Source organism: Chenopodium album, chromosome 7 (assembly GCF_948465745.1).
Source record: "Chenopodium album chromosome 7, dcCheAlbu1.1, whole genome shotgun sequence".
NCBI lineage: Eukaryota > Viridiplantae > Streptophyta > Magnoliopsida > Caryophyllales > Amaranthaceae > Chenopodium > Chenopodium album.
Genome location: NC_137840.1, coordinates 64,144,331 through 64,172,136, shown reverse-complemented (window position 1 = coordinate 64,172,136; position 27,806 = coordinate 64,144,331). Strand labels below are relative to the sequence as shown.

The window sequence follows — 27,806 nt, the reverse complement described above, 5'->3', positions numbered from 1 at the left end:
ATAAAAGGTTCATTGGGTGTAGTTGGGCAAAATTTGAGGTTAGTTTGCGGTTTGACTCCCATCTGTGCCTTTAATGTGTAATTGGGGAAATTTTCTTTTTTAAAAAAAAGTTTTAAGAGGTCACTTGTCTTTTATTTTTATTTTTTGCCGAAAAATAAAGTTAATATCTGGTATCCGATCAAAGAACCCTCTTCACAATCCAAGTGGGATAAAAAGGACCTTTGTTGCCACTTTTATTATAAAAGGAACTTTATCACAAAGTGGACCACTTAAAATGGCATTTTTGACAAATTTTCCTAAGATTTACTTCGTTTAACTTATATTTTTGTAGGTTGTTTGGTTATGAAAAAAATAGCAATAAATGTTTAAAAATATAATTTTCATGTATCACATGGTATGCATCAATACTAGACGAATGCGAGCGTTGCCAATTGATGTCCACCAAATAATTTGAGCCATTGTTCCTCATATACGCTTTATAGTTCATACCGTTATATATATACCTTTATAATTCTGCTATAATAAAAAAAATGACAAATATTTTCAATTAAATAAGCATAAATCATCAAAATATAATGAAGGTTAGCATTATATACACCTTTTTATGTTCATTGTTAGCGGGAATTTATATACAAAGTTTGATCGTAGGGTGCCAAGCTCGGAGGGCTAACAGACATGGCTTAAACCCGGGTTTTAAAGTTAAGGCAGTTAATCTAGGAGGATGGCTTGTTACTGAAGGCGGGATAGTACCTTCTCTTTTTTATGGCATTCCTAACAAAGACTTGCTGGTTTGTATTATCTAGTTTTCATCTTTGTCCGGGATCAATAGTCACGTGTTATTACTAATTTTTATAAAATCAAATCGTATCATGTATAACTAAATTCGTACATGTGTGGCTACATGGGGATTGATTAACTAAATAACTTATTAAATTAGATGTTGCATTTTCCACTAATGTGTTTGTATGTAAAATTCTGATGAGAAATGGAGTTCAGATTTTATGCCAAGATATTGATTTGACACACAAGCATTTTATTTCTCTAATTAGGACACTAAATTTGTATAATACTACCTAAAAATATACAGGATGGAACACAAATTCGGCTAAAATCAGTGACAATTGGCAAGTATGTATGTGCTGAGAACGGCGGAGGGACCATCTTAATTGCTAATAGAACCTCTGCAGCAAGTTGGGAAGCCTTCAAGGTAAGCTACACCTTCTAAACATTAGCTTAATATAATTTGTTGCGATTTTTGTTGGGTGTCTTGTTGTACAACCTCTATTTCAAATTATTTGCAAGGAATACACATTTTCATTTACTCACACTTTATGTCAAATCGTTGTAAATAATTTGAAATGAAGGTAGTAGTTTACTTATTACTTTGTTCACTATTATTGTAAATTGTAACAAATTTTTGGAGTGTAGCTATGGAGAATCAACAAAAACACGTTCAATTTCCGGGTGTTCAGCAATCACTTTGCAGGAGTAGTGCAGGACAGTAAAGGCAGGCCTGCAGCAGTTGCAGAAGCAAAAACTCCTGCTGCTTCTGAAATATTTCGGATTGTCAGAAAATCTGATGACAAAAATCGTGTTCGAATTCAAGCTTCAAATGGTCTATATCTACAGGTTAAACTCATATTTTTAGTACACATTTAATGGCTTAGGTGACATTGATTCATTATTATTGAGATTTTTCCTGCAGGCAAAGACAGAGGATTCTCTGTCACTGCAGATTATGCAGGGGATGCTGGTTGGGGGGATGATAACCCATCTGTTTTTGTGATGAGCATAGTAAATACCTTGCTAGGTGAATTTCAGGTTACTAATGGTTATGGCCCGGAAAAAGCCCCTCGAGTTATGAGGGTAAGCACTGCCGTAAGCAGCATATACTTATTTACGGGAAAATCCCATTTAATCTTCATGATTGCTGAATTTTGTTAATCTAGGGACTTTTATGGTATTTCAACCTATTATTATGAGGATGCAATGGTAACTTCCGTGTGTTGACTTGGCCAACTATAATGACTAAGCATCCACGTAATATTACTGATTGCTGTTTGGGGTTAACGCCATATGACAGCCGTTTGTTAACGTCAAGTCTTCACTGTGAAACACTTAACTCTCTCTGTCAAACTTTAGAGAAGAAGTTTAGAGTAAATGTTTTCTGTATGTATTACGATATTCACAAGGTATATATATACAACCTAGGAGAAGAGAATAGGGCTTAACATCGGCCCAATAGCTAAATACAATATAAGGTCTAACACCCCCCCTCAAGTTGGAGCATGCAAATCACAAATGCCCAACTTGCCAAGTAAATACATGAATTGACTTTTACTCAAAGCCTTGGTGAAAATATCCGCTAATTGGTCCGTTGTCTTCACATAAGACGGACTAATGATACCATCCTGAATTGCATCACGAAGATAATAACAATCCACCTCAATGTGCTTGGTACGCTCATGAAACACCGGATTTTTCGCAATATACAAAGCAGATTGATTATCACAAAACAAACTCATAGCACGAGGATGCGAGACACCCAAACTCAGAAGAAGAGCCTTCAACCATTTCAACTCATCGGTGGTCTTAGACATTGAGCGGAATTCGGCCTCCGAAGAAGACTTAGCCACAGTGTCCTGTTTCTTAGTTTTCCAGGATATGGGAGAAGCACCAAGAAACACCACCCAACCAGTGATAGAACGGCGCGACAAAGGACAACCCGCCCAATCGGAATCGCACCAACCTGTAATATGTAAGTCACAAGCGGAACCCAAAAGAATTCCCTGACCAGGACATCCCTTCAAGTACCGGACTGTACGAAGAGCCGCTTCCCAATGATCCTGGCGCGGTTGTTGCATAAATTGAGACAAAATATGCACCGCGTATGCCAAATCCGGTCTAGTAAAGGACAAATAAATCAGACGACCCACGAGTCGCCGATACTGCTCTGGATCAGAGAAGAAAGATGACTCTGATGTCGCCAGGGAATGATTCTGCTCAATAGGGGTACCGGCCGGACGTGCCCCAAGTAAACCAGACTCTGCTATAATATCAAGAGTATATTTCCGTTGACACAAAAATATGCCTTCCGGACTACGTGCAACCTCAATACCCAGAAAATACTTCAACAAACCCAAATCTTTCATATGAAAACAGTCACTCAAATATGATTTGAATTGTGAGATAGTAGAAGAGTCATTACCGGCAATGATTAAGTCATCAACATACACCAAAACACTAAGCTGTATAGATCCAGTTTGCAGAGTAAATAGAGAGTAGTCAGAATATGATTGCAGAAAACCGTACCTTTTCAGAGAGGTGGCTAACTTAGAGAACCAACATCTAGGTGCTTGGCGGAGGCCATACAAAGACTTTTGAAGGCGAAAGACCGAATCAGAACTAGAAGTATGGAAGCCCGGGGGTGGTTTCATATAGACTTCCTCATCAAGATCACCATGGAGAAAGGCATTATGAACGTCCATTTGATGGAGTTCCCAATTCTTTGCCGCAGCAATAGCTAAGAATGCACGAACCGTGACCATTTTAGCAACCGGGGCAAATGTCTCATTGTAGTCAATACCTTCAACCTGATGATTGCCAAATATAACAAGACGAGCTTTTAACCGCTCAACCGTGCCATCAGAGTTATGTTTCACCTTATAAACCCACCTGCATCCGAGAGCTTTCTTCCCCGGAGGTAAGGTGGCCACAACCCAAGTCTCATTATCTTCCAATGCAGAGATTTCTTTGTGCATAGCTTCCCTCCACCCCTCATGTTGCATAGCCTCTTTGAAATTACGAGGCTCCACTGCCGTATCAATAGCTGCAATAAAGACACGATGGCGCATAGAAAATTTGTCACAATTCACAAAGTGTGCTAAAGGATAGGGAGTACCTGAGGAGCTCGGAGAAGACGATGAACTTGGAGAGATAGATGGACCGGGAAGAGAAATAGTATGTGCGACGTAGTCACGATGCCAACGAGGAGGATGTCTGTCGCGTTGATCACGGCTCAAACCAAGCGAGGAAGCAGAGAGAGAACTCGGAACAGCATTGGGGCTGCTGTCCGTAGTACTGGCAGCAGCAGCAGACTGCACCGCGGTGTTGCTGCGGGCAGCAGTCTCTGCCGCAGGTGGACTGCGGGCAGAACTGGTTGCCGCGGTGGAGCTGCGGTCCAGGCTGCCAACAGCAGCAGTAGAGGCAGTTTCGGCAGCAGTAGGAGGAGAGTCAGCAGCAGTAGTGGGGGCAGCAGGGCTGTGCACTTCGCTGGGAGGCCCGGGATCAAGGGTAGCCTCACCAACCTCAAGAATATGTTCAAGATCATCTAAAAAATCAACGTCAACCCCTACATTGTCATTAGACATATGATTCGTACCAACTTGACTATCATCCGCAAAAGGAAATTCACTCTCAAAAAATTTGACATCACGAGAAACAAAAATGTCACCCGACTCCAAATCATACACCTTCCATCCCTTCTTACCGTGAGGATAACCCACAAACACACACTTCCGACTACGAGGAGCAAACTTGTCACCCTTCGCCTTTTGATTATGGACAAAACAAAGACACCCAAAAACCTTTAATTCATCAAAATTAGGTGCAACACCAAATAGTGTTTCAAAAGGAGTCTTATTAGCCAAGACACGAGAAGGAGTACGATTAATTAAATAAACCGCCCCAAGGACACACTCACCCCAAAAACTAACCGGCAAATTGCCTTGAAACATTAGTGCACGACTGACATTTAAAATATGCTGATGCTTACGTTCCACCCTACCATTTTGTTGTGGTGTACCAACACAAGAGCTTTGAAAAATAATGCCACGTTCATCAAAATACGGAATTAGGTGTTTAAATTCCGTACCATTATCACTCCGCACACATTTCACAGTCACTTCAAATTGGCATTTAATCATAGCAAAGAAAGAGCAAAATGAAGAATAAACCTCAGTTTTATCATTCAACAAATAAACCCATACGCCTCTTGAAAAATCGTCAACAATAGTCAAAAAATAGTGAGCACCACAACTAGAAGGTGTCTTATATGGCCCCCACAAATCACAATGTATTAATTCAAAAATACGACTAGCTCTACTATCACTATCAGGAAAGCTATCTCGAGTTTGTTTAGCTTGTGGACAAATATCACATGCTTTATTCAAAATTTTGCTACTAGAACTAGCACTAACTGCAGGAACTAACTTGACAATTCTATCCGACGGATGTCCCAAACGACGATGCCAGAGCTCAAATGTAGACACCTCTCGATCCGTCACCGCACATACTTTGGGAAGACGCCGGAAATAGTAGAGTCCATCTATCCGTTCACCGCCTCCAATCAGGCTCCCCGAATGTTGGTCCTGTATAGCACACAAAGAATCAGTGAAACGCACAAAACAATGTGAATCATCAATCATTTTAGAGACCGAAATTAAATTGCAATTTAATTTCGGAACAAAAAGAACATTTTCAAGAATAATGCAATCTGTTAATGGCACTCGTCCCATCTTCGTAGCCATAGCATGTGCACCATCAGGTAACCCAACAGGACACGGAGAAATATCAGTCACATTCATCAAAGAGTGTTCATCCCCCGTAACATGGTGAGACGCACCAGTGTCGACAATCCAATATGGAGAAAAATACTCACCGATCATTTTCTCCTGTTGATTATTAACCATATTCAAAAGGAGGCGAACATGCTCGGGTTTAAATTCGGAGAGAGCAGAAATAGTATCATTCGAAAGTAGGGGAGAGGAGTCACCAGAGCAACCCACGGCATTAGCACGCACCGGGGGTTTGCTCGAGGTTGAAGCAGCAGTGGCAGCAGTGGTCGAGGCAGGACCTTTAGGGGCAGGCAGCAGAGCACCCTGCTGTCCCGAGGAAGTAGCAGCAGCAGAGGATGGAGCACGGCCCTTCCTACCATATTTCTCCAGCCACCAGTCAGGGTAGCCATGGAGCACAAAGCAACCCACGTTGTCATGACCAGGCCGCTTGCAATGAGTACAATAAAGCGTCGATTTGTCCACTCTATTGAAATTGGTCGATTGAATTTGTCGACGATCCGAGGGCAGAGCAAACACATGAGCATCTTCACGTGTCATAGAGGTATGAGATTGGGCAATACTCCTTGAGCGCTCCTCTTGAAGAAGTGCTTGATAGGCACGCTCAATAGTAGCAGGGGGCTGCTGCGAGAGAAGGTTTGTGCGAACCATAGCATACTTGCTATCATCAATCCCGACCAGAAATTGATGCAATATTTCCTCCTCCCTGTCCCTCTCGTATGCAGCAGCAACATCACAAGAACAAGAGCCACACTTGCAGCCATGTGGGGGTTTAAGGCGTAAAAGATCATCAAAATAACCCATTAATTGGGTGTAATATTCCTCGACAGTCATAGTGGGCAATTGCTTGCAATTTGTAATTGCTGCCCTCAATTGTTGCAAGCGAGGTCCACTTGCTTCACAGTAGCGTTTGTCTAGGTACTCCCACAGTCGTCTGGCGTCTTCAAAATATGGAATAGATGCAGCAACTTTCGGCTCCATAGCCCTCAAAATCCAAGACACCAACATTGAATTAACCGTATCCCAATCGAGCATTTTCTTTTTCTCTGTGGGTTTGGAGATAGTACCATCAACAAACCCGAATTTACGCCGAGATTTCAAGGACAAAGACATAGCCCTGGACCATGGTAGGTAGTTCTCACCCTTCAAGATTACGTGAGAAATTAAGTTTCCGGGTTGATCACCCGATCCAAGATAAAAGGGAGAAGCAGGATCGATCTTGTTGTCGTCCCCCATTGTCGATTGTCAATAGAGTAGATTAGAGTTTAGAGTTTTAGAGATTAGTGAAAAAAAAATTTAGAGTTTTAGGGTTTAGATTGATTTTGGCTCCGATACCATGTCAAACTTTAGAGAAGAAGTTTAGAGTAAATGTTTTCTGTATGTATTACGATATTCACAAGGTATATATATACAACCTAGGAGAAGAGAATAGGGCTTAACATCGGCCCAATAGCTAAATACAATATAAGGTCTAACACTCTCTATCTCCTTTGTATTTTCTCTCTCCTTTGTATTTGGTCAATCATGTATTTGTTATCACAGGAAACTAGTGAAATTCACCTCCAACTCCAAATCAAGAAATGTTAGAGCACCGACTACCGACTATGTTTTTGCAAATTATTGGAACACACAATTACAATGGGACTATACCAATTGGTTAATAGGAGGTGTACAATTATTGAAGACAACTAACGGGAAATCAACGTGGATTAAGTCATATTAAGTTGCAAAAGTTATATCCTCAGTTTTAACAATGAATATGGAATAATGCAGTTTCATCTCTGATTTGAACTGTAAATATTGAAATTGTTGAAAGTTTTTTAAATTTTATTTTTTTTGGATTTGCATGCGGCTTGATTGGGTATTTTGTAAGGAGCTCATAAATTTATTTGACCACTATAATATACAATAAGATAATCACCCGATTCAGCATATCGAACTGGCTTGATTGATTATTTGTAAGGATTTTTTTTTTTTTTTTTTTTTTTTTTTTTTTTTTTTTTTTTTTTTTTTTTGTCTTGCTTTTATGGGTTGCTCTAAGAATGGTGGATTTGTTTTTGTGGGGTGGATCCGTAGGGATGATTGATTATTTTGGGATTTTGTTCTTTATTTTTTGACTGGTTAAATAGGTGTGGTAAAATTAATTTTGTTTTAAGTTATAGTGTTATACAGTACTATTAATGAAATTTGTATGTATATGTGTTCTCAAAAAAAAAAAAAAAAAAAAAAAAATTGTATGTATATTGCCGTGTTCAAGCAAAGAAGAATGAGGTCAGTTTTTCTCTTAAATTTCGCCTAATTTTCTTCACTCAATCTATCCGATGCATTTCCTTTTTTTATTAATAACTTGCTTTTCTTATTAGTTTGTTTTTAATTATGTATTCTTTTCAATTTTTTTACATTGTGTAGTTTTTATGATTAATTCTTTGATTTTTATAATACCAGATTTGATCCAAGGACATCTCAAATGAAGAGACCAAATATGGAGCACTCAAGTCATACTGATTGTAATTATAATTGTAAATATGCAATAAGTGTATACATTTATTGTTGGAATTTCAAAGAGTTGATTTTGTTGATATACTCGTATTAGTTATTTTTACTTTTTTTAGTCTATAATTACCATTTTTCCGCCATAGGAATGAAGAGTATAAATTCAAATTTCAAAATTAAAATAAGAACAACATGATAATATTAAAGTAGATTTTTAAACAAAAAACAATAAGGATAGGACACCCGTTCACCTCTTGTAAGACATAAGAGGTTTGTTAAATACAACTAAACAGATTCTAACATTTCAAAAGGTCCCTTTCCCTTAACAAATACTCCCTTCGTTTTCTTAATATTTGCTCTATTTTTCCATGCGTAGAGTTTTAGGAGAAATTGGATAAAGACTCTGTTTGGTAAACAACTTATTTGAGCAAAATTAACTTATTTGACCAACATTAACTTACTGACTATTAAATAAGCTAATTTAACGCGTTTGATGGGAAGCTTATTTAAAGAGGTTATTCAAATAAATAAGCTCTTTTTGAAAAAGCTCCTTTTATGAGCCTTTTCAATTAACTTATTCATTAGCACTAGACACACCTAGCCAAGTTCGAAGTTCTCTTCGCCGTAGACGTAAAAGATTTGATATTTCTGAGAGTTTGGAAGACACAAATGGGTGTCTACAGTGAGATAAGTATATTAGTGTAGGGAATATTTCAAGCATTACCCCTAGCTTGAACCCCATTATGATCATACACTAAAGTACGGTGGCGTCCAAAGGGAAAGAAGATATAGCAAAAGAGTCGCCAACAAGTTTTAGGAACTTGTAAACCGTTCACGAGCTGAAGGTTACACCCCTAACATGATACTAGGAATCATAATAACAAACTAAACATGATTTCTAAGAATCATAATAACAATAAATCAATTAAAGGACTTACTTGGATGTCTCGTATCTCTTTCTAATAACAAAATACACACGTTAGTAACTTCAAGGAGAATAATAATCAAAGAATTGAATTAAATAATAATTGAAAGAGAGATTTGGGACCAAACCCTCTGAAATTAAACCTTTCACGTCTAGGGCGAAGACAACTTCGAACTTGGCTAAGTGCTTCTAGGTCTTGTGAATGTGGAATTTTGTAGAGAAAGCTAGAGAGAGAAGAGAATTCTTAAAAGCTAGAGAGAATAAGAAAACTAGAGAATATCTGATATTTTGATGGTAGTTGATAGTTGAAAACGGAGGTTTTAGGAGGCTATTTATAGAGAAAATCAGCCAAACGGATAGAAAAACAAATCAGAGTTTCGACGAGAATACAAACAGGTTAGCGCCAGACGCTGAAAATTACTGCCAGACGTTAATCCCTGTCGTCAGGCGTAACAATTATTTTCACGTTTTTTTCTTAATTTCGATAAAATTTAACCGTGTAGAAGGACAAAATTGTATTTTCCTCAAAAACACTCTTTTATTCTGATTAAAACTCCAAAAAATCAACCAAAGTCAATTTATCAATGCTAATTGAATTAGGAATGAAAAGAACCTTCTAAAAGAATCTAAAAGACTAAAATCAATTCTAATTGCTTTAGGAATGATAAATCAATATTAGGCCCTCCTCTAGATCATTGAGCCGCATATAAAGATCAAACCGGGCCTAGTTCAGTATTTTGGCCATAACTTCCTCATTATTCATCGGAATTGGGCTTATAATATATCGTTAGAAAGCTCTTTTCAAGCCCCATCCAACTACACTATTATTGGACCCTTATCATGGACCAAACTAAACTGGAATGCACGTTTTTCATAAATAAGGTAAGAAAAGAATTGTTTTAAAAAACAGAAAGAAGAGATATTTTAATAAAAACATCCTCATCACTAGACTTTTCACACGTTCGCTTTGTTCGATAATCAAATGACATGAAAGGTACTTATCACCGGGTTTGGTTTTGGGGAGACGCAAATGGGTGTCTACAATTAGTATAATTTATGTGATTTTGCTATTGTTGAACATTGATTTCAATTTTTAATTGCGTTTCTTTCATTGTTTTTCAGTACATTTTTACTTGTAAATTGTGGAATGAAGAAGACTAGTAATCTAGCTTCAATAAATGATGGAGATCTATTGTGTATTAAGTTTTGTGAAAATAAAAGGGTCACTTTTGTGAAAAAAAAGGTTACTTTTGTAGAAATATGAGTCACTTTAAAAAAAAAATCATTTTTATAAAAATATGGGTCACTTTTGTGAAAAAAAAGAGTCACTTTTATAAAAAAAAATAAAAAAAAAGGTTACTTTTATGAAAATATTACTGTTCACACGCGCAAAATGTTCGGTGTAAAATAAAATTAGGAGTTTAAATGAGATGAAGTGAATTGAACTGATAGGAGCTAAAGTGAACAGAACTGAATAGAGCTGAAATGAATATTTTATTAGAGACAAAAATTAGGAGCTAAACTGAACTGAACTGAACATAGTTGGACTGATTGGAGCTGAACTGAACTGATTGGCGCTGAACTAAATTGAAATTAAGCTAAAGTGATCAGGCCCTAAATGTTGTAGTGGTATAAATAATTATATATAATGCTAATATTACAAATAAGTATGTAAATGGTATATCAAAATATTATGACATTGTGAGATATAATAGTACTACTGTACTAAAGTACTAAGACATAATGGTACATATACATGCATAATAGTACAAAAAATGTACCATTGACCATGGTAACCATTAAAAGTACCATTTTGAATGTCAAAACTCAGTGTTTTTCCACTTTTGCCCTCCTATATGCATTTTTGCACATAGGGACTATGCGGAACTCCTCTTATAATGTACTCCCTCCATACCTTTAGTTTTGCTCACAGTCAAATGGGGCAAAAATATAGGGACAGAGGGAGTAATAATATATCTTTACCCACTAATATCTCCACTCATATTTAATTTATCATTTCTTACTTTTCCAATGGTCCACATATTATTGAATTGCCACTTTACTTCTCAATAAAAGAATAACTTTATCTACCATATTGAACTGAACTGAACTTAACTGAACTAAAGTGAAATGAATATTTTATGAGAGAAGGAAATTAGGAGCTGAACTGAACTGAACTGAACTGATTGGAGCTGAACTGAACTGAACTGAATTCAACTGATTGGAGCTGAACTTAACTGAACTGAAATTAAGCTGAAGTGAACATGCCCTGAGTTTTTTTTGACAAAAACCTACATTAAATATTATATCAATAGCCTCTCATGGTCTTCACTAAATCCAACTAATAAAATTTAAAGATAAAGATAAATAAATATAATATGGCTACTATCTGTCATTCCAAAATCTTATGAAAGCGATGTAGTTTTTTATTTTTTTTTAAAAAATATTTTATATTACATCCGTTTCATATTATGTGCAACATTTACTAAAAATAGTTGTTATCTTATGCATTATGTGCAACAACAACAACTAATTGGTTGATGCTGTAGTGATGATTGAGACTATACTTGGTAGGGAGAATCCGTGTTCGATTTCTTGTAACAACAATTGGGAGGGGATTGGAACTTAATCACCCAAAATTGATCCCCAAATTCGAATTAGCCCAAAGGGTATACCGGATGGAACAACAACAAAAAAAAAAAAAAAAAAAAAAAAAAAAAAAAAAAATGTTGAAAGTACAAAAAAAATCATTTCTTTTTCAGTTTTTAAGTTAGTGGTTAGATCATCTACACATTCAATTCATCAAATTTGATATGATTACTTTAATCTAACTTATTTTCAATTCATCAGTTTTTAAGTTAGTGTTGCCCATGGTTTAGCTAGTTTGAGTAGTACTTTTAGTGATTTTCGGGTTTGGTTAGAGGAGTATCTCCGGAAATTCACGGGGCGATTTGTAATGATCTTGAACTTTTGATGAGTTAATAAATGGCTAAGCTCTGTTTTTGTGTCCAAAAAAAAAAAAAAAAAACCTTATTTTCAATTCATCAATTGTAAATTTTTCTTCTTTAAAACTCATGACCCACATACTCTTATCAATCATTTAATCCATTTTTCTTAAATACGGTAAAAATGGGTATGTTACATATATTATAAAAAATACAAGTATATAGTTAATACTTAATTTCAAAAAAATAAAAAAGTACAAGTATATATTTTGAATAGTAAATTTATTTTTTAATAATAAAGCATAAAACATTTACATAAGATATATTGATTTAATGAACAAACAATATTCAAATACGAGTATAATCAAATTCAAATAAATAGAAATTATTGCAATAATTCTTTTTTTTTTTGACAATAATTCTATATTTTTGACTTTTGGTGTTTTAGATTAAAAAGTTTATTTCAATTTTGATAGTCAAATTCTACGGGAATGGAGCAAGAAGACAATTATTACATCACTTGGAAAACAGCAAAGTAGTAAACCATTACCTACCAACATTAAATGCAACCATGAATTCATCTTCCACCGTCAATCAAGAACAGCCCCTATAAGTAATAGACTAACAGCAGCGAGCACCGTTTACAAATAATATGCTAATGTGTATCGTTCTACTTCTGACTCGGCTGCTGAGTCGACATCCACATACTCCAACTTCTGACATGACATAAAAGATTGACAAAGTTTGTTAATCATGAAGATTAACTGGGCAGCCCCCTTATTTACAATTGAAAGTTGATAACATTGTGACAGATATAAAATTTATTCGATGTAACAGAATCACTGGAAGACGTTCATAGTTGAAGATGATTTCAGGTTCATTTCTCATAGTGGACTCAATGCTGTTAGAATTCCTGTAGGATGGTGGATAGCCAGTGGCCCGAATCCTCCTAAGCCTTTCGTGGGAGGTTCGTTGCAGGCTTTGGACAATGCCTTCACTTGGGCACATTACGTTTTCATTTTACTCACTCTCATTTTTATTCAATCACAAGAGCCTCTTAAAAGAGACTAATATTGTCAAGTGTATATTGTAAACCTGTAGAAAATATGGTATCCGGGTTATAGTAGACCTACACGCAGCACCCGGGGCACAAAATAGATATGACCCTAGTGCAAGTAGAGACGGAACTGTTGAATGGGGAAAGTCCAATGCTACTATACAACATACTGTTTCTGTTATCGACTTCTTATCTTCCAGGTAATAATTAAACACTACCTTGCAGAGTATAAAACATATTTCGGGCCTTAACCATCGATTTAAGCTTTTGGTTAAGAGGGTCCTTTAAGCACATTGTCATTTGAATGCAGATATGCGAAATTCCCTAATTTGCTAGCAGAAGAGCTGCTCAATGAGCCCTTAGCGCCTGTTGTGACAGTAGAGACCTTACAAAAGTACTATAAGGCAGGATACAATGCAGTCGGGAAGCATTCTTCAAGTGCGTATGTTATAATGAGCAATCGCATAGAGGGGCCTATGAATCCAAGGGAGTTGTTTCCCCTTGCTGGTAGATTGCAGTTAAATGTAATTGATGTTCATTACTACAGCCTTTTCGAGGATAAATATAACGGCTTGAATGTCCATCAAAACATCGACTTTATCTACAACAACCGGTCCTCGGAATTGGGTTACGTGACAAACTCTAACGGCGGTCCCCTCATATTTGTTGGTAAGTTATTCAATGAAAGCCCTCGGTGGCGTAATACGCTACCCTGTATCATGAATACTGATATTAACAGCTCTATAATTAAGTACATTTAATTAAGAGTATTGTAGGACAGTTAGAGATAATTAGGAATAATTAAGAAGGGTAGTAATATTAAGACAATGAAAGCAGCCCCTTGAAGCCTTAATTAGATTAGTACAAGCCCAATAACTAATCATTAAGTTGAAAAATAAACTATGCTCTATTGAGTAGCTAGAACATGATAGCCTTACGCCTCTACTACCTAGAGGTGTCAATTTAAGTGACTTGGTTGGATTTGATCGTACATTGGAATAAGTTTAAAGTAGAGTCATACTATATCATTATGCTTATACAGATGACCAATTGACCAGATTGGTAAATAAAAAAGACCCTTACCGACAATTTGATAAAAAAAAATAACTCTGGCAACAATTTGGTAAAAAAGAACCAATATCAAGCGGCAATTTGGTAAAAAAAATATTTCAAGTGACAATTAACCCAAAAACATAAATTTTCCAACAAACTACTCGTGAATGCTTAATTTATTTCGATTTTCGTGGGTTTTTTTTTAAAAAAATAAAAAATTTCCTACCTAATTTTTAAACCCCTTTTAAGATATTATCAATTTGAAGTAGTAGTAAAAAAAAAAAAAAAAAAAAAAAAAAAAAAAAACGGTTAAATACTACTATTCCTACCCCTAATCAACGAAATTCTTTATAAAGAAGAGGTCGGAGATAAATTTGATATTGGAAATTAGCAAAATAAAAAGGGGGGCATATTAATTCAAATTTTTAAATGGAAAAAATAATTTTAAAAACACAATAACAAATTAAATTAGGATTTTTGAAGAATTTGTCGAAAAAAATTAATTTTTTTTGGTCTAAATGTCGCTTGAGATTTTTTTTTTTTTACCAAAATTGTCGCTATGGATCTTTTTTATTTACCAATCTTCAATTGGCCTTTAAAACCTTGATTGAGTGATTCGACTCAGATTGGATGGGGTGTTTGACATCTTCACGGTCACGTCCCTTCTTATATGTTAGGAAAAAGGTATCACACATGGAAAATTAACATTGATATGAAATTAATGATGACTTAATCTTAATATTGGTTAGGACCATATAGAAATGATATCTTCATATTTAACTTTTCCCCCCTATAAAACTCATATTACGTACAATATTTTTATTAAATCCTTAAAACAACATGATCAGATCTAGACTACTAGTGTAACTGCATTTTTTTTTTCAATCTCACATATTAATTATGTAGGATTTTTTTTTTTTTTAATTTACTATTATTATTATTATTATTATTATTATTATTATTATTATTATTATTATTATTATTATTATTATTATTATTATTATTATTATTATTATATTTTGATGCAGGAGAATGGACTGCTGAGTGGTTAGTGAATGGAGCGACAAAGGAGGATTATAAAAAATTTGCAAAAGCACAACTTCAAGTGTATAGACGTGCAACCTTTGGATGGGCATACTGGACTTACAAGAGTGTGAAAAATCATTGGAATCTCAGGTGGATGATTCAAAATGGTTACATTACACTCTAAGCCTCTAAGATTTAAGGCTTTGGTGGTGTTATACGTATCTCAGCACGGGTGGATATGGAGATACCTAACACTTTTGAAAGTACGACTTTGGTGAAGTAGTACATATATTTGTATTCGATTAAGCTATTAATGGTCAAAGTAGGCTGTCTCTATTTTAACTTTTGCACTATTTACTTATTCTATTTTGACCAATATTGATACTTTATAGATAAGATTCAACATTTTTATATGAGTATTTGTTAGAATTGTGGCAATCTCATTTTTCTCATTTTAAGAAATCTTAAAAAAGGTACGTACTAAAATAACTGTTTCATCAGAAGAAAACACATCAAATCTAAGTGAAGAGTTTTTTTTCTACAAAAATAGCTAGATGAACCATGCTCCTTTTGAATCGATTTTAGTTTAAATATAGTCTGATTTCTAAAGGTCTGGAATCTATGATTTATAATTTGTTCTCTATGGGCTTTTATCACATTGCTGAGCATATGAGCCTGAAGTATGAACTTACAATTAGTTGCCTTCAAAAAAAAAAAAAAAAATAACTTGCAAATTGGTTGAAATGTACACTTTGCAAGAAAATTTGGAAGCTTATACTTAAGCTACAAACTCCATTGGAATCATGACATTTTATAAAACAAGACTTGATGCCCAACAACCCAGGTATTTACAATCCTACTTGGAATCTTCAAAAAGACTTTTATTATTGTGAACTTAAAGTATAATATGACCCTAGAGGTGATAAGAGAGAAAGGACTGAAGTATGAACTTACAATAGACATATTATACTTTAATATGACTGAAGCCTGAAGTATGAACTTACAATAGCTAGATGAACCATTCTACTTTCTCTCTTATCACCTCTCTGTTCTCTCTTCTCTTTCTCTTCTCTTTCTTTTCTCTTTCTCACTTCTCTTTCTCATACACAAATGTTCACTTGAACTTCCCCATTCCTAAATTACAACTCGAAAGAAGAACAAACTCTAGTATAAGAACATAAAGAACTCTCTAATAAACTTGTGTGGAATTTGACTCTTAACTCGGTTTGAAGCTTGAAAACTTATGTGAGCAAGGGTGAAATTTTCCTTCTGAAATTAATGGCTATTTATAGATCAATAAACGCTTTGGAAAATCCTCTTTGTGCAGCAACACCATTACGCCACTACTCATACCCACTAAGAAGATCATGTTCCTAAAATTAAGGAAACATGAACTCCTTAATGTGCACGACCATGACTTGAAGAAAATCATGGAGGAGTAGGCTGCAAGGTTTTAGAAAACGTGGAAGATTTTTTTTGCAAAAGATATTTTTAGAAAATCAGAAAAAATAAAATCCTCATTTTGTTTGAAAAGATAATCCTTTAGAAAATAACAACTTCCCTAAAATTTAGCTAGCACAAAATTATCTTTTTAGACCAATTCCACACAGATTTTTCGAGTGCAAATTAATATCTTATACTTACATAAATCCTAAAATATAAAAATATATTTAGTCTTCATGTTCTCTGATGAAGCTTCTACTCCGAGGCTTCTGTTCCTTGGAAGGAACTTCTCTTCTCTAGTCTTCATTTCTGAAGTGCCAAGTTCCTGTGAGGGAACTCTTCTTTATGGCTAGCTCTGCTTCTGGCCTTCTTGTTCCTCATGGTATTTTTACAAGACACTTCATTCTCCTAGTCTTTGTAACTGAGTACACACTTAAACAATCAAGCACTTATTAGTTTGTAAGTAAGTGAGGTTGTGTCATCATCAAAATCATTAAGTCCAACAATATTCCCCCTTTTTAATGATGACAAACAAACCAAACTTACTTACAAGGAAACAGAGATAATTCATTTTATTCCTAAAGAAAAGAAAATGCAAAAACAAGATATAATGCAGAATGGAAACTAAGTTAAGGAAATAAAAATAATGCATAAATAAATAACTTAAGGAAAAACAAAAAAACTTGAAAGGAACTTGTATATACATTATACCTGCTTGTAGAGATTAGACAGCTTGTGAAGATTTCGAACAGAAACCATAGAATGATTAAGTTTCCTTGATAGTTTGCATCCTTTTCCCCCTTTTGGCATTATAAAAAACTAACACACACAAGTATATAGTATACCATAACACAGCACCATCTAGTGGTTTAGTCTTAAGACAAGAAGCATGCATAGAGAGAAAACATTCACAAAGCATATAGGCAAAAGAAACATAGATTATAATCACCATAACCAATTAAAAACATCGGCCAAATGTACCAAATTCGCAAGTTTGCCAAAAGAAATTAAAAAGTGCCCAAAATATTACAGACCAAATTAAAAATCGTTCCCAAAAGCAAATAAACATAAGTTTCATCAACATAAAGAGGCTGCAAGGAAAGGTAGGTTAAGAAGCAATGCTCTGGTCATCATCAACAGCAAGATCCTCCAGCTTCTTGCTGATTTGAGACACTATGTCCTTCACAATGGACTGTCTCCCTTGTTCAGAGCTTGAGACCAGCTTCTTGACATAAGTGCTAAGAATGAGCATACTTTTCTTCAGTTCTGCCATGTTTTGCTTTGAATCCTCTTGTTCCTTCAGCACCTTCAGGAGCATATCCTTCATCTCCTTGACATCCTCGCTGGGAACCTTTGATGGGGAACTGAAAGCTGCGAAACCTGTTCCTACATATGCATACTTGCCCAGACTAGGAGAGCTTGAGACTTTTTGTAATTCCTCTTGCACCCCAGTCATATCAATGCAAATGGGTGCAGAGGGCTCCTTTTTCTTCATCAGCCTCAAACTCTTCCTTTTCTTCCTTCCCCCTGTCTCAGTCACTTCCTCAACCACCTTTTCCTCTTCCTCCTCTTGAATGTCCTGCACCACTCCCTCTACTATCCCAGCGGCCCTCTCTTCTTCCCCCTCAGCTAGTCCACCTACTTCCTTAGGCCTTTTCTCTTTTTCCTCCAGCAAAACTTCAAAACATCCATCCACAACCTTCATCTTATGATTTTCAAGGAAAATAGGTTGCATGTATTCGGTGTTTTTGAGGAGCAGAGGTTCTTTATCAGTAAAGGAGATGCCAAAGCTTTCGAAAACATAGGTAAGTAGGTTACCGTATCCCACCTTCCATCATTTTGGAACATAGTGAGAAAGGTGTTGGATCATAATGGAGGGAAAGTTAATTTGGATCTTTTTGGCTAGGCAATAGATGAGAACAGAGTCAAGCTTATTGGCACTGTCTCTCTTTTGGGTTCGAGGAATAATGACATTGAAAACGAATTTTAGCAGAATTTTGTCAAGAGGGGTTAGGTCATTGTGATTCATGTAGGTTTCCTCCGGGTCTCCACCTAAAAACTCTACTATCTCATCAATATTTGCATCAGGAAGAGGGTTCCTTATCACATTACTCTTAAAATACAAGTCATATCCAGTATTAGGTACATCAAACAACTCAGTCAAATACATCGCATCAAACTCAATTTCTTTTTCATACACACAGCAGCGAATAACACCTTTAGAATATTTGAAACTTTTGCAAAAATCCCTCATAGCATCAACATACATACTTCGATTAAAGCATTCACTCAACAAATTCACCCAATTTTGAGCCTTAACTAAATCAAGCAATTCATACAACTTAACAGACTTACACCAAGGAAGATTAATAGCCAAACCTGTCACAAAGTGATCACTGATCTTCTCTTGCCGTTTCATGGCTGCTGGCTTATCTCGGTAATTGAACCCTAGTTCCGGAGCGCTTTCTTCTTCTTCGTGTATGTCATCGGACTTCCTTTTTCGAGAAGACTGGGATTCAGTAGTTGAATCCACTTTTGGAGGCTCTTGGTCATCAATGGGGTTAATTTCCGGTGGGATTTCCATGGTAATTTCTGGAATTGGGTTTGTGTTTAGGTCGGCTTCAATTTGTGTTTTTGGAGAGGTAGACATTGGAGAGTAGTTTTGATCGGAGTGATGAGAGAGAAAGTAATTTTTGTGTGGTGTTAATTTGTGTGAGGCTGACATCTTTTATGGTGGAGGTAAATTGGTGAAGTGAGGTGTCGCTTGGGAGGTGAAGTGAATTTAGTTGATTTGACACTCATATTTATTGCTTAGGGAAATGCAAACTGTGTTTCAAGAGAGTAATGTAAGTGGGCTACTTTTTGAACAAAAGATAATGATGAATTTAGATGCATTCATCCGATTTTTGTGTTTAGATAAAAAGAATTTGGAATTTTGAAAAATAGATAAACACAACAATTTTATCTTTTGAATTTTATCAATGAAGAACACTTGCAAATACAACTTGATACTCGGAACAAATCAACAAGGCTCATGCAACCAATTTTGGACTTTTCATATTCCATGTCTTTCAAATTTACATGCCCTTGGTAAATATTACTCCTGCTTACAACCTGTCTTAACTATGTAATTAAACATATAACACTTGTGCACAGTATACAACAGATTAAGCATGTCAGTTTGAGCTTCATACCTGAGGGAACTTGATGCATTTTTCTCAGTATAACTTAATCATCCCAAGTTCCATTCTCGTCTTCTCATGCCTTTCTCTATTCAAGGTTTTGTTAATATATCTGCAATTTGATTGTTAGTTTGGCAGAAATCTAATTTAATCAAACCCTTTTCAACATTATCCTTAAGGAAATGATGCCTTATATGAATATGCTTAACTCTTGAATGATGGACTGGATCTTTAGATATGCAAATTGCACTAGTGTTATCACAGTAGATAGTAATGCAATTAAATTTAATACCAAAGTCACGTAACTGTTGTTTTATCCAGAGGACTTGAGAGCAACAAGCAGCTCCTGCTACATACTCAGCCTCTGCAGTAGATAATGCAACAGTATTTTGTTTCTTGGAACCCCAAGAAACTAGACAAGAGCCAAGGAACTGAACCATACCTGAGGTGCTTTTCCTATTGACTAGGTCACCTGCATAGTCAGCATCTGTGAATCCTCTAAGCATAAAGTCATCACTTCTAGGATAGAACAGACACAGGTCATCTGTTCCTTTGAGGTATCTCAAAATTCTCTTAACAGCCGTTAGATGTGATTCTTTAGGATTAGACTGAAATCTAGCACACAATCCAACACTAAAAGAAATGTCAGGCCTACTGGCTGTTAGATATAGCAATGAACCAATCATGCCTTTGTAAGTAGTTTGATCCACACTTGTACCTTGTGGATCCTCATCAAGTCTTGTTGTTGTTCCCATAGGTGTACGATTTGTCTTGGCATTTTCAATGTTGTACTTCTTCAGAAGTTCTTTGACATACTTTTGTTGGTGAATCATTATTCTTTCAGCTGTTTGCTTTATTTGAAGTCCAAGGAAGAAATTCAATTCACCCATCATGCTCATTTCAAATTCACCACCCATTAGCTCAGCAAAGTACTTGCACAAACCATTGTTAGTAGCACCAAATATAATATCATCTACATAGATCTGTACAAATAACAAATCAGTTCCTCGAGATTTAAGAAAAAGAGTTTTGTCTACTTTTCCTCTTTTGAAATCATTTTTCAGTAGGAACTTTGAAAGCCTTTCATACCAGGCTCTTGGAGCTTGTTTAAGCCCGTAGAGAGCTTTATCAAGCTTAAAAACATGATTTGGAAATTTTGGATTTTCAAAACCTGGAGGTTGTTCAACAAACACCTCCTCATTTAAGTAACCATTTAGAAAAGCACATTTAACATCCATTTGATAGAGTTTGAAACCCATAAAAGAAGCAAAAGTTACTAGGATTCTAATAGCTTCTAATCTAGATACAGGAGCAAAGGTTTCATCGAAATCAATACCTTCCTGTTGGTTGTAGCCCTTCACAACCAATCTAGCCTTGTCCCTTACTATGGTGCCATGTTCATCAAGCTTGTTCTTGACACCCATTTGAGCCCATTAACTTTCTTTCCCTTAGGCTTTGGCTCAAGGTGCCAGACTTTGTTCCTTTCGAACTCATTGAGTTCCTCTTGCATGGCCACTATCCAATCAGCATCTCCCAAGGCTTCTTGATGATTTCTTGGCTCTAGGATGGACAGAAAAGCATGGAATGCACAGTAGTTCCTCATTTGTGATCTTGTTTACGTTCCTTTTCCTATGTCACTGATTATAAGATCAGTTGGATGGGAACCTTGATACTTGAATGGCATGGGTTGAAATTCCCTTGCTGGAACTCCAATTTGAGGAGCTTCTGGTTCTGTTCCTTCTGCTTCTTCTGCTAGTTCCTCATTCACCTGTTCATCTGGTTGAGGAACCTCTCCTTTATCTTGATGTTCCTCTTCTGGAGCAGGCTGCTTTTCTTTGGTTTGCTTTTGGGTCTCTTCTTCATCCCTGTCTCTTATCAATCCAATTTCAAAATCATTACCATCTTCTTGTTCCTGTACACTCACAAATTGGTTAACTTCATCAAAGATTATATGAATGCTTTCCTCAACACACATTGAGCTTTTAATGTAAACTCTATAAGCTTTGCTATCAGAGGCATATCCTAGAAATATGGCCTCTTCACTTCTTTCATCAAATTTCCCTAGGTTTTTCTTACCATTGTTATGTACAAAGCACTTACAACCAAAGGCTCTAAGATGAGATAAGTTTGGCTTCCTTCCCCTGAATAGTTCATAGGGAGTCTTGTTGATGATACTTCTGATTATTACCCGGTTAAGGATGTAACATGCTGTATTCACGGCTTCAGCCCAGAAGTTCCTTGGCAATCCACTTACAATCAGCATCGTTCTAGCCATTTCCTCAAGGGTTCGATTCTTCCTTTCTACAACTCCATTCTGTTGGGGAGTCCTTGGAGCTGAGAAGTTATGATTCATGCCATTTTCCCTGCAAAACTCATCGAATCTTGAGTTCTCAAATTCAGTTACGTGATCTGATCTGAGATGGACTATGGAGTGACCACTGATTTTCTGTATTTTCTTGGCAAAGGCAACAAACTCGTTAAAAGTTTCATCTTTACTAGCAAGAAAAATAACCCAAGTGAATCTAGAATAATCATCAATAATAACCAAAACATATTTCTTGCCACTCCTGCTTTGAATTCTCATGGGACCACAAAGATCCATATGGATTAATTCCAAAGGCTTTGTAGTGCCCACCATTTTCTTCAATTTAAAAGATGAGCAAACATGCTTGCCTTTCACACATGCATCACAAAACTTTGTTCTGTAGGAACTTGATAATAGGAAGTCCCACAACTAAGTTCCTTGACCTTAGCTTGTCCAGTAATGAAAAGCTAGCATGTCCAAAACGTTTATGCCATAGCAGGGGATCATCTTCAATAACACTCAGACATGTAAGGTTGTTCCTTGGGATTAAGTTGAGGTCAATTGAATAAGTGTTCCCTCTTCTAGTTCCTTCTAGAATAACCTTTCCTGACTTGTTGTTGATGATGTTGCAAGAGTCAGAATTAAAACTTACAGAATTTCCTTTATCACAGAATTGTGATATATTAAGCAAATTGTGCATTAAGCCCTCGACCAGGAACACATTATCAATGGAATGAGATTTAGATCTTCCAATTTTGCCTTTTCCAATGATCTCGCCCTTCTTATTATCCCCAAAGGTTACTGTTCCTCCAGGGTAGTCTTCTAGTGAGAGGAATTTTGATTTAGCACCTGTCATGTGCTTTGAACAACCGCTGTCGAGATACCACGAGTTGTTCCCCCTCATTAGGACCTGCAAGAAAACTAAGCATTAGGATCAGGAACCCAAGTTTCCTTAGGTTCCTTAGACGTGGATGCAATATCAGTTTTCTTGACCCACACTTGTTTTACATTTCTTTTATCAGCTTCTTCTCTTATCCTACATTGTCCATAGAGATGTCCAGACTTACCACAAAAAGTGCATACCTTCATTCTAGGAAGGTCAACATATTTCTTTTGCTTACCTTTCCTCTTGGTCATATAGCCAAGGCCTTCAGTTCTTTTTCCTTGAGCTTCAGCTATCCACTTAGGTATGACTTTTGGATCAATACTTCTATCCTTTCTAGCATTCAGTTCCGATTCAAGTTGATCCTTTTGAGTTTTTTAAGGTAGAAAGCTCATTTTTCAAATTTTCAAAATCAACATTGAATTTAAGCAACTGATCGCTTGAGGAAATGCTAGAACTGATATCAGAATTTATGAGCTTATACTGAGTTAATTCAACATTCAGAAGAATACTTTCATTCTTAATCCTATCAACTATCTCAGTTATGTGTTTGTATTTAAAATCAAGCTCTCTTAATTTGCTTGAGACTTGGCATAGGCTGTTTCCAACCAAGCACCATGTTCTTTGCAAACCTTAAGAGCTTTTTCACATTTGTTCAACTTTACACATGTATCTCTAAAGAATTCTTCTTCTTCAAGACATATATCTATTAAGACATCTTTAGAGAGAGTTTTAAGTAGTTTAGGATCAAGAAATACCTCTTTCTGGAGTTCCTCAAGGTAAGATTTTTCATCATCTGATTTGGCCATCAAACAAAGATTGGACGTCTCCTTTTCTGGATGGTCATCATATTCTTCTTCACTTTCTGAGTCTCCCCAGGCTGCTATCATGGCCTTCCTCATGTCTGACTTTTGATAGTTTGCTTTGCTGAATTTTTCTCTTCCCTGTTCCTTAGCCTTTCCTTTTCTTTAATCATTTTCCCAAAGGGGACAGTCTCTGATAAAGTGATCTGGGGATCCACACTTGTGGCAGCTGTAGTAAAGCTTTGGATTTGAGGTCTTTTTCCCGAAGTTCCTTGAGGTTCGGCCTTCCTTGAACATCTTTTTGAATCTTCGCACAATTAGGGCAGCCTCATCCTCGTCCACTTTTGAGTCTTCCTCCTCATCAACCTTAAGAGCCAATCCCTTGTTCCTCATGGGTTCGTTGTTGACTCCAAGGTGTAGCTTATGAGTCATGAGAGAACCTGCTAGTTGTTCAATATTGAACTATGTAAAGTCCTTCGTTTCCTGAAGGGCTGTCACCTTAGCTCTCCATCTCTCATCTTGTGGAAGACTTTTAAGAACCTTCCTAACCTGCTCATCTGTAGGAATCTATCTACCAAGGGAAACCAACTCATTTATGATGTTAGTAAAACGGGTTAGCATCTCTTGAATGGTTTCCTTGGGCTGCATTTCAAATCGTTCATACTTAGACATAAGTAGATCGATTTTTGAGCGCTTAACCTCATTAGTTCCTTCATGAGTAATCTGCAGCAAATCCCAGATTTCCTTAGCGTTCTTGCACCCTATAACACGATTGTGTTCGTGAGGTCCAAGTCCACAGTGGAGTAATTTCACAGCCATAGCATTTATTTCCATTTTATCAAAGTCCTCTTTTTCATATTCAGACATAGGCTTAGGGATTACCTCATTCTGAGCATTAGTTTTGGTGACTTCGAAATCACCAACCTCGATGACCCTCCAGACTTGGTAGTTCTCTGCCTTGATAAAGATCTCCATGCGGTTCTTCCAGTAAGTATTGAACTTGTCGTTGAACATAGGAGGCCTCTGAGTTGAGTATCCTTCCTTGAGCTTTTCATGAGTATTCATTTTCTCCAAGACCTTTCTTCTTCAGAGTTTCCTGATTTTCCTAGAAGTTAGGCTCTGATACCAACTGTTGTTTTAAAGAATACTACAAGATGGGGGGGTTGAATTGTAGTATGATAATTTAGCCTTACTTTTTGCGGAATTAAAATTAAGCTAGCTAAAGGAACTAAAAGATTAACTAAAGGAACTAAAGAATGCAAGAGAGATTTACGTGGAAAACTCTTGGCCCTAACAAGGAGAAAAACCACGACCACTTGGGATTTTGGGAAATGAATCTTCACTATAATAGGGCAAATGAACCTATTACAAGCTAACGACTCAAACTCAAGTTCCTCTACGAACTTGAAACCCTGAGGAACTAGTCACCCAACTAGTTACTCTTCTCTTCTCTTTCTCTCTTCTCACTTCTTTGTTCTCTCTTCTCTTTATCTTCTCTTTCTTTTCTCTTTCTCATACACAAATGTTCACTCGAACTTCCCCATTCCTAAATTACAACTCGAAAGAAGAACAAACTCTAGTATAAGAACATAAAGAACTCTCTAATAAACTTGTGTGGAATTTGACTCTTAACTCGGTTTGAAGCTTGAAAACTTATGTGAGCAAGGGTGAGATTTTCCTTCTAAAATTAATGGCTATTTATAGATCAATAAACGCTTTGGAAAATCCTCTTTGTGCAGCAACATCATTACGCCACTACTCATACCCACTAAGAAGATCATGTTCCTAAAATTAAGGAAACATGAACTCCTTAATGTGCACGACCATGATTTGAAGAAAATCATGGAGGAGTAGGCCGCAAGGTTTTAGAAAACGTGGGAGATTTTATTTGCAAAAGATATTTTTAGAAAATCAGAAAAAATAAAATCCTCTTTTTGTTTGAAAAGATAATCGTTTAGAAAATAACAACTTCCCTAAAATTTAGCTAGCACAAAATTATCTTTTTAGACCAATTCCACACAGATTTTTCGAGTACAAATTAATATCTTATACTTACATAAATCCTAAAATATAAAAATATATTTAGTCTTCATGTTCTCTGATGAAGCTTCTACTCCGAGGCTTCTGTTCCTTGGAAGGAACTTCTCTTCTCTAGTCTTCATTTCTGAAGTGCCAGTTCCTGTGAGGGAACTCTTCTTTATGGCTAGCTCTGCTTCTGGCCTTCTTGTTCCTCATGGTATTTTTACAAGACACTTCATTCTCCTAGTCTTTGTAACTGAGTACACACTTAAACAATCAAGCACTTATTAGTTTGTAAGTAAGTGAGGTTGTGTCATCATTAAAATCATTAAGTCCAACACCCTTCTTTTTGCCCCTACCACCAACCCCAAACCACCGGCCAATCGAAACCCTAAAATTCAAAATTGAAATCGAAATCAGAATCCTAAACCACCGGCCCCAAACCCCCAAATTGAAATCGAAACCTTAAAATTCGTTTAAGGTGGTTGGGGGCTGGTGGTTTAGGATTAGGGGTGGCCGAAAGGGTAAGGGAAGGGGAGGGGGTCGGTTTTAGTGGGGGGAATAGGGAGGGGGGCAATTTCCGGTGGGGGGAAGGGAAAGGGGGTGGTTTCCGATTCGGGTGGGGGTCGGGGCAGCAAGAACGGGAAAAGGCAGAGGGTTCGCTGCGTAGGTGGGGGAAGGGGAGGGGGTGGCTGCAAGGTGGTTGAACGGTGGCTAAACCCAACTAACGGAAACAGTAACGGTAAAGTCATTTGGTAGTGAAATATATATTTTAGGAATTTGTGTGGTAGCAAAATATTTTTTTTAAAAAAAACGGGTAGCAAATGTGATGCAGGGTGTTTTCGCTGGTAGCAAATGTCAATTTTCTTTTAATTATTATTGGTTCGTTTCATTTTTAAAAGCGAAAAATTGTGTCAAATATAGCAAAATCAAGGGAATAGAAAATACAAAGTATAGTTAATGATTATAAGTTGCTATAATATTGTTATATTTTCTCTCCATTTACTTTTAATTGCAAAAGTTTTTGAAATATTTACATACTTTACATAAGCGTGTTAACTAGTGAGTTGTTTAGAAATTTTCAATACAATTTTTTTTGAAATGCAAATATTTAAGAAATTTTATTCGATCTATACCTGTAATAAAAGGTCTTCGTTGATAAAAATGAAAGTATAATACAACATTACAACTCGAAATAAATTAAAGTGAAAGAAATACAATCATACTTAAACACCATTCCATAGCACAATTCTTTAGTAGACTCTGCTAGAATCAGAGGCGGATCCACGTTGATGCCTGGGGGGGCACGTGCTACCCCACAAAAAAAAAAAAAAAAAATGTTTTTTCTGAAAAAAACTACCTGGATATTTATATAAGAATTATAACTCGAATATACGTTAACTATCTTGAGCAGTGGTTCAGTGGTAAGGGAGAAGGATGGTGAAATGTTTTGTTCTCAAGGAGGTCTTGGGTTCGAGACCCCTTAGTGTCTTTTTTTTTTTTTTTTTTTTTTTTTTTTTTTTCCTTTAAACCCAAATGAATTTCCACTTTTTTTTTTTTGAAACCCAATGAATTTCCACTTTCCTCCACTTTGGATAAGCTATTACCTATTACAATCTTTCCAACATAAATATTTTTTTCCATTTTCACACCTTTTATAAACAATCCTTTATTTTTTTTTGAGGCAAAATAAACAATCCTTATATTAATATGAAATACTCTATCCGTTATATTCGATGACATTCTTCTCATTTTCATTACATAATATTTAATTTATTGTAATTATTTGGCTACTATTATATCTTGATTATATTAGTATGAAAATTTACACTAAAATGAATATAAAAAAATAAATCATACTCCATGATGTCTCCATCTGTGTTTAAATAAATGAAATATTTTGACTTTTTACACAAGTAATCTAATTCACTTTGACTAATGTTTGTGATTTATACATCAGAATAAATATAGCATGTGAGTACTTGTTGGAATTGTCTCAACGAAAAATTTATTAATATTCAATTGTTATAATTTTTATTATTAAAGATATTTTCAATCAAAGTTTTACATTAGTATACGTGCACATAGAAAAATTTATG

General features: G+C 36.0%; 1 protein-coding gene and 1 pseudogene across 1 annotated transcript; one reads left to right on the top strand and one right to left on the bottom strand.

The window, feature by feature from the left end:
• Positions 1 to 540: 540 nt before the first annotated feature.
• Positions 541 to 15,309, top strand: LOC145638073 (putative glucan 1,3-beta-glucosidase A; annotated as a pseudogene).
• On the bottom strand, positions 4,936 to 6,957 carry LOC145638072 (uncharacterized). Its single transcript, XM_081689035.1, has 2 exons — positions 5,660 to 6,957; positions 4,936 to 5,369 (listed from the first exon to the last, which is right to left on the bottom strand). Exons 1-2 carry the CDS (start codon positions 6,807 to 6,809, stop codon positions 5,335 to 5,337), a joined length of 1,185 nt encoding a protein of 394 aa, XP_081545161.1. The 5' UTR covers positions 6,810 to 6,957; the 3' UTR covers positions 4,936 to 5,334.
• Positions 15,310 to 27,806: the final 12,497 nt, after the last annotated feature.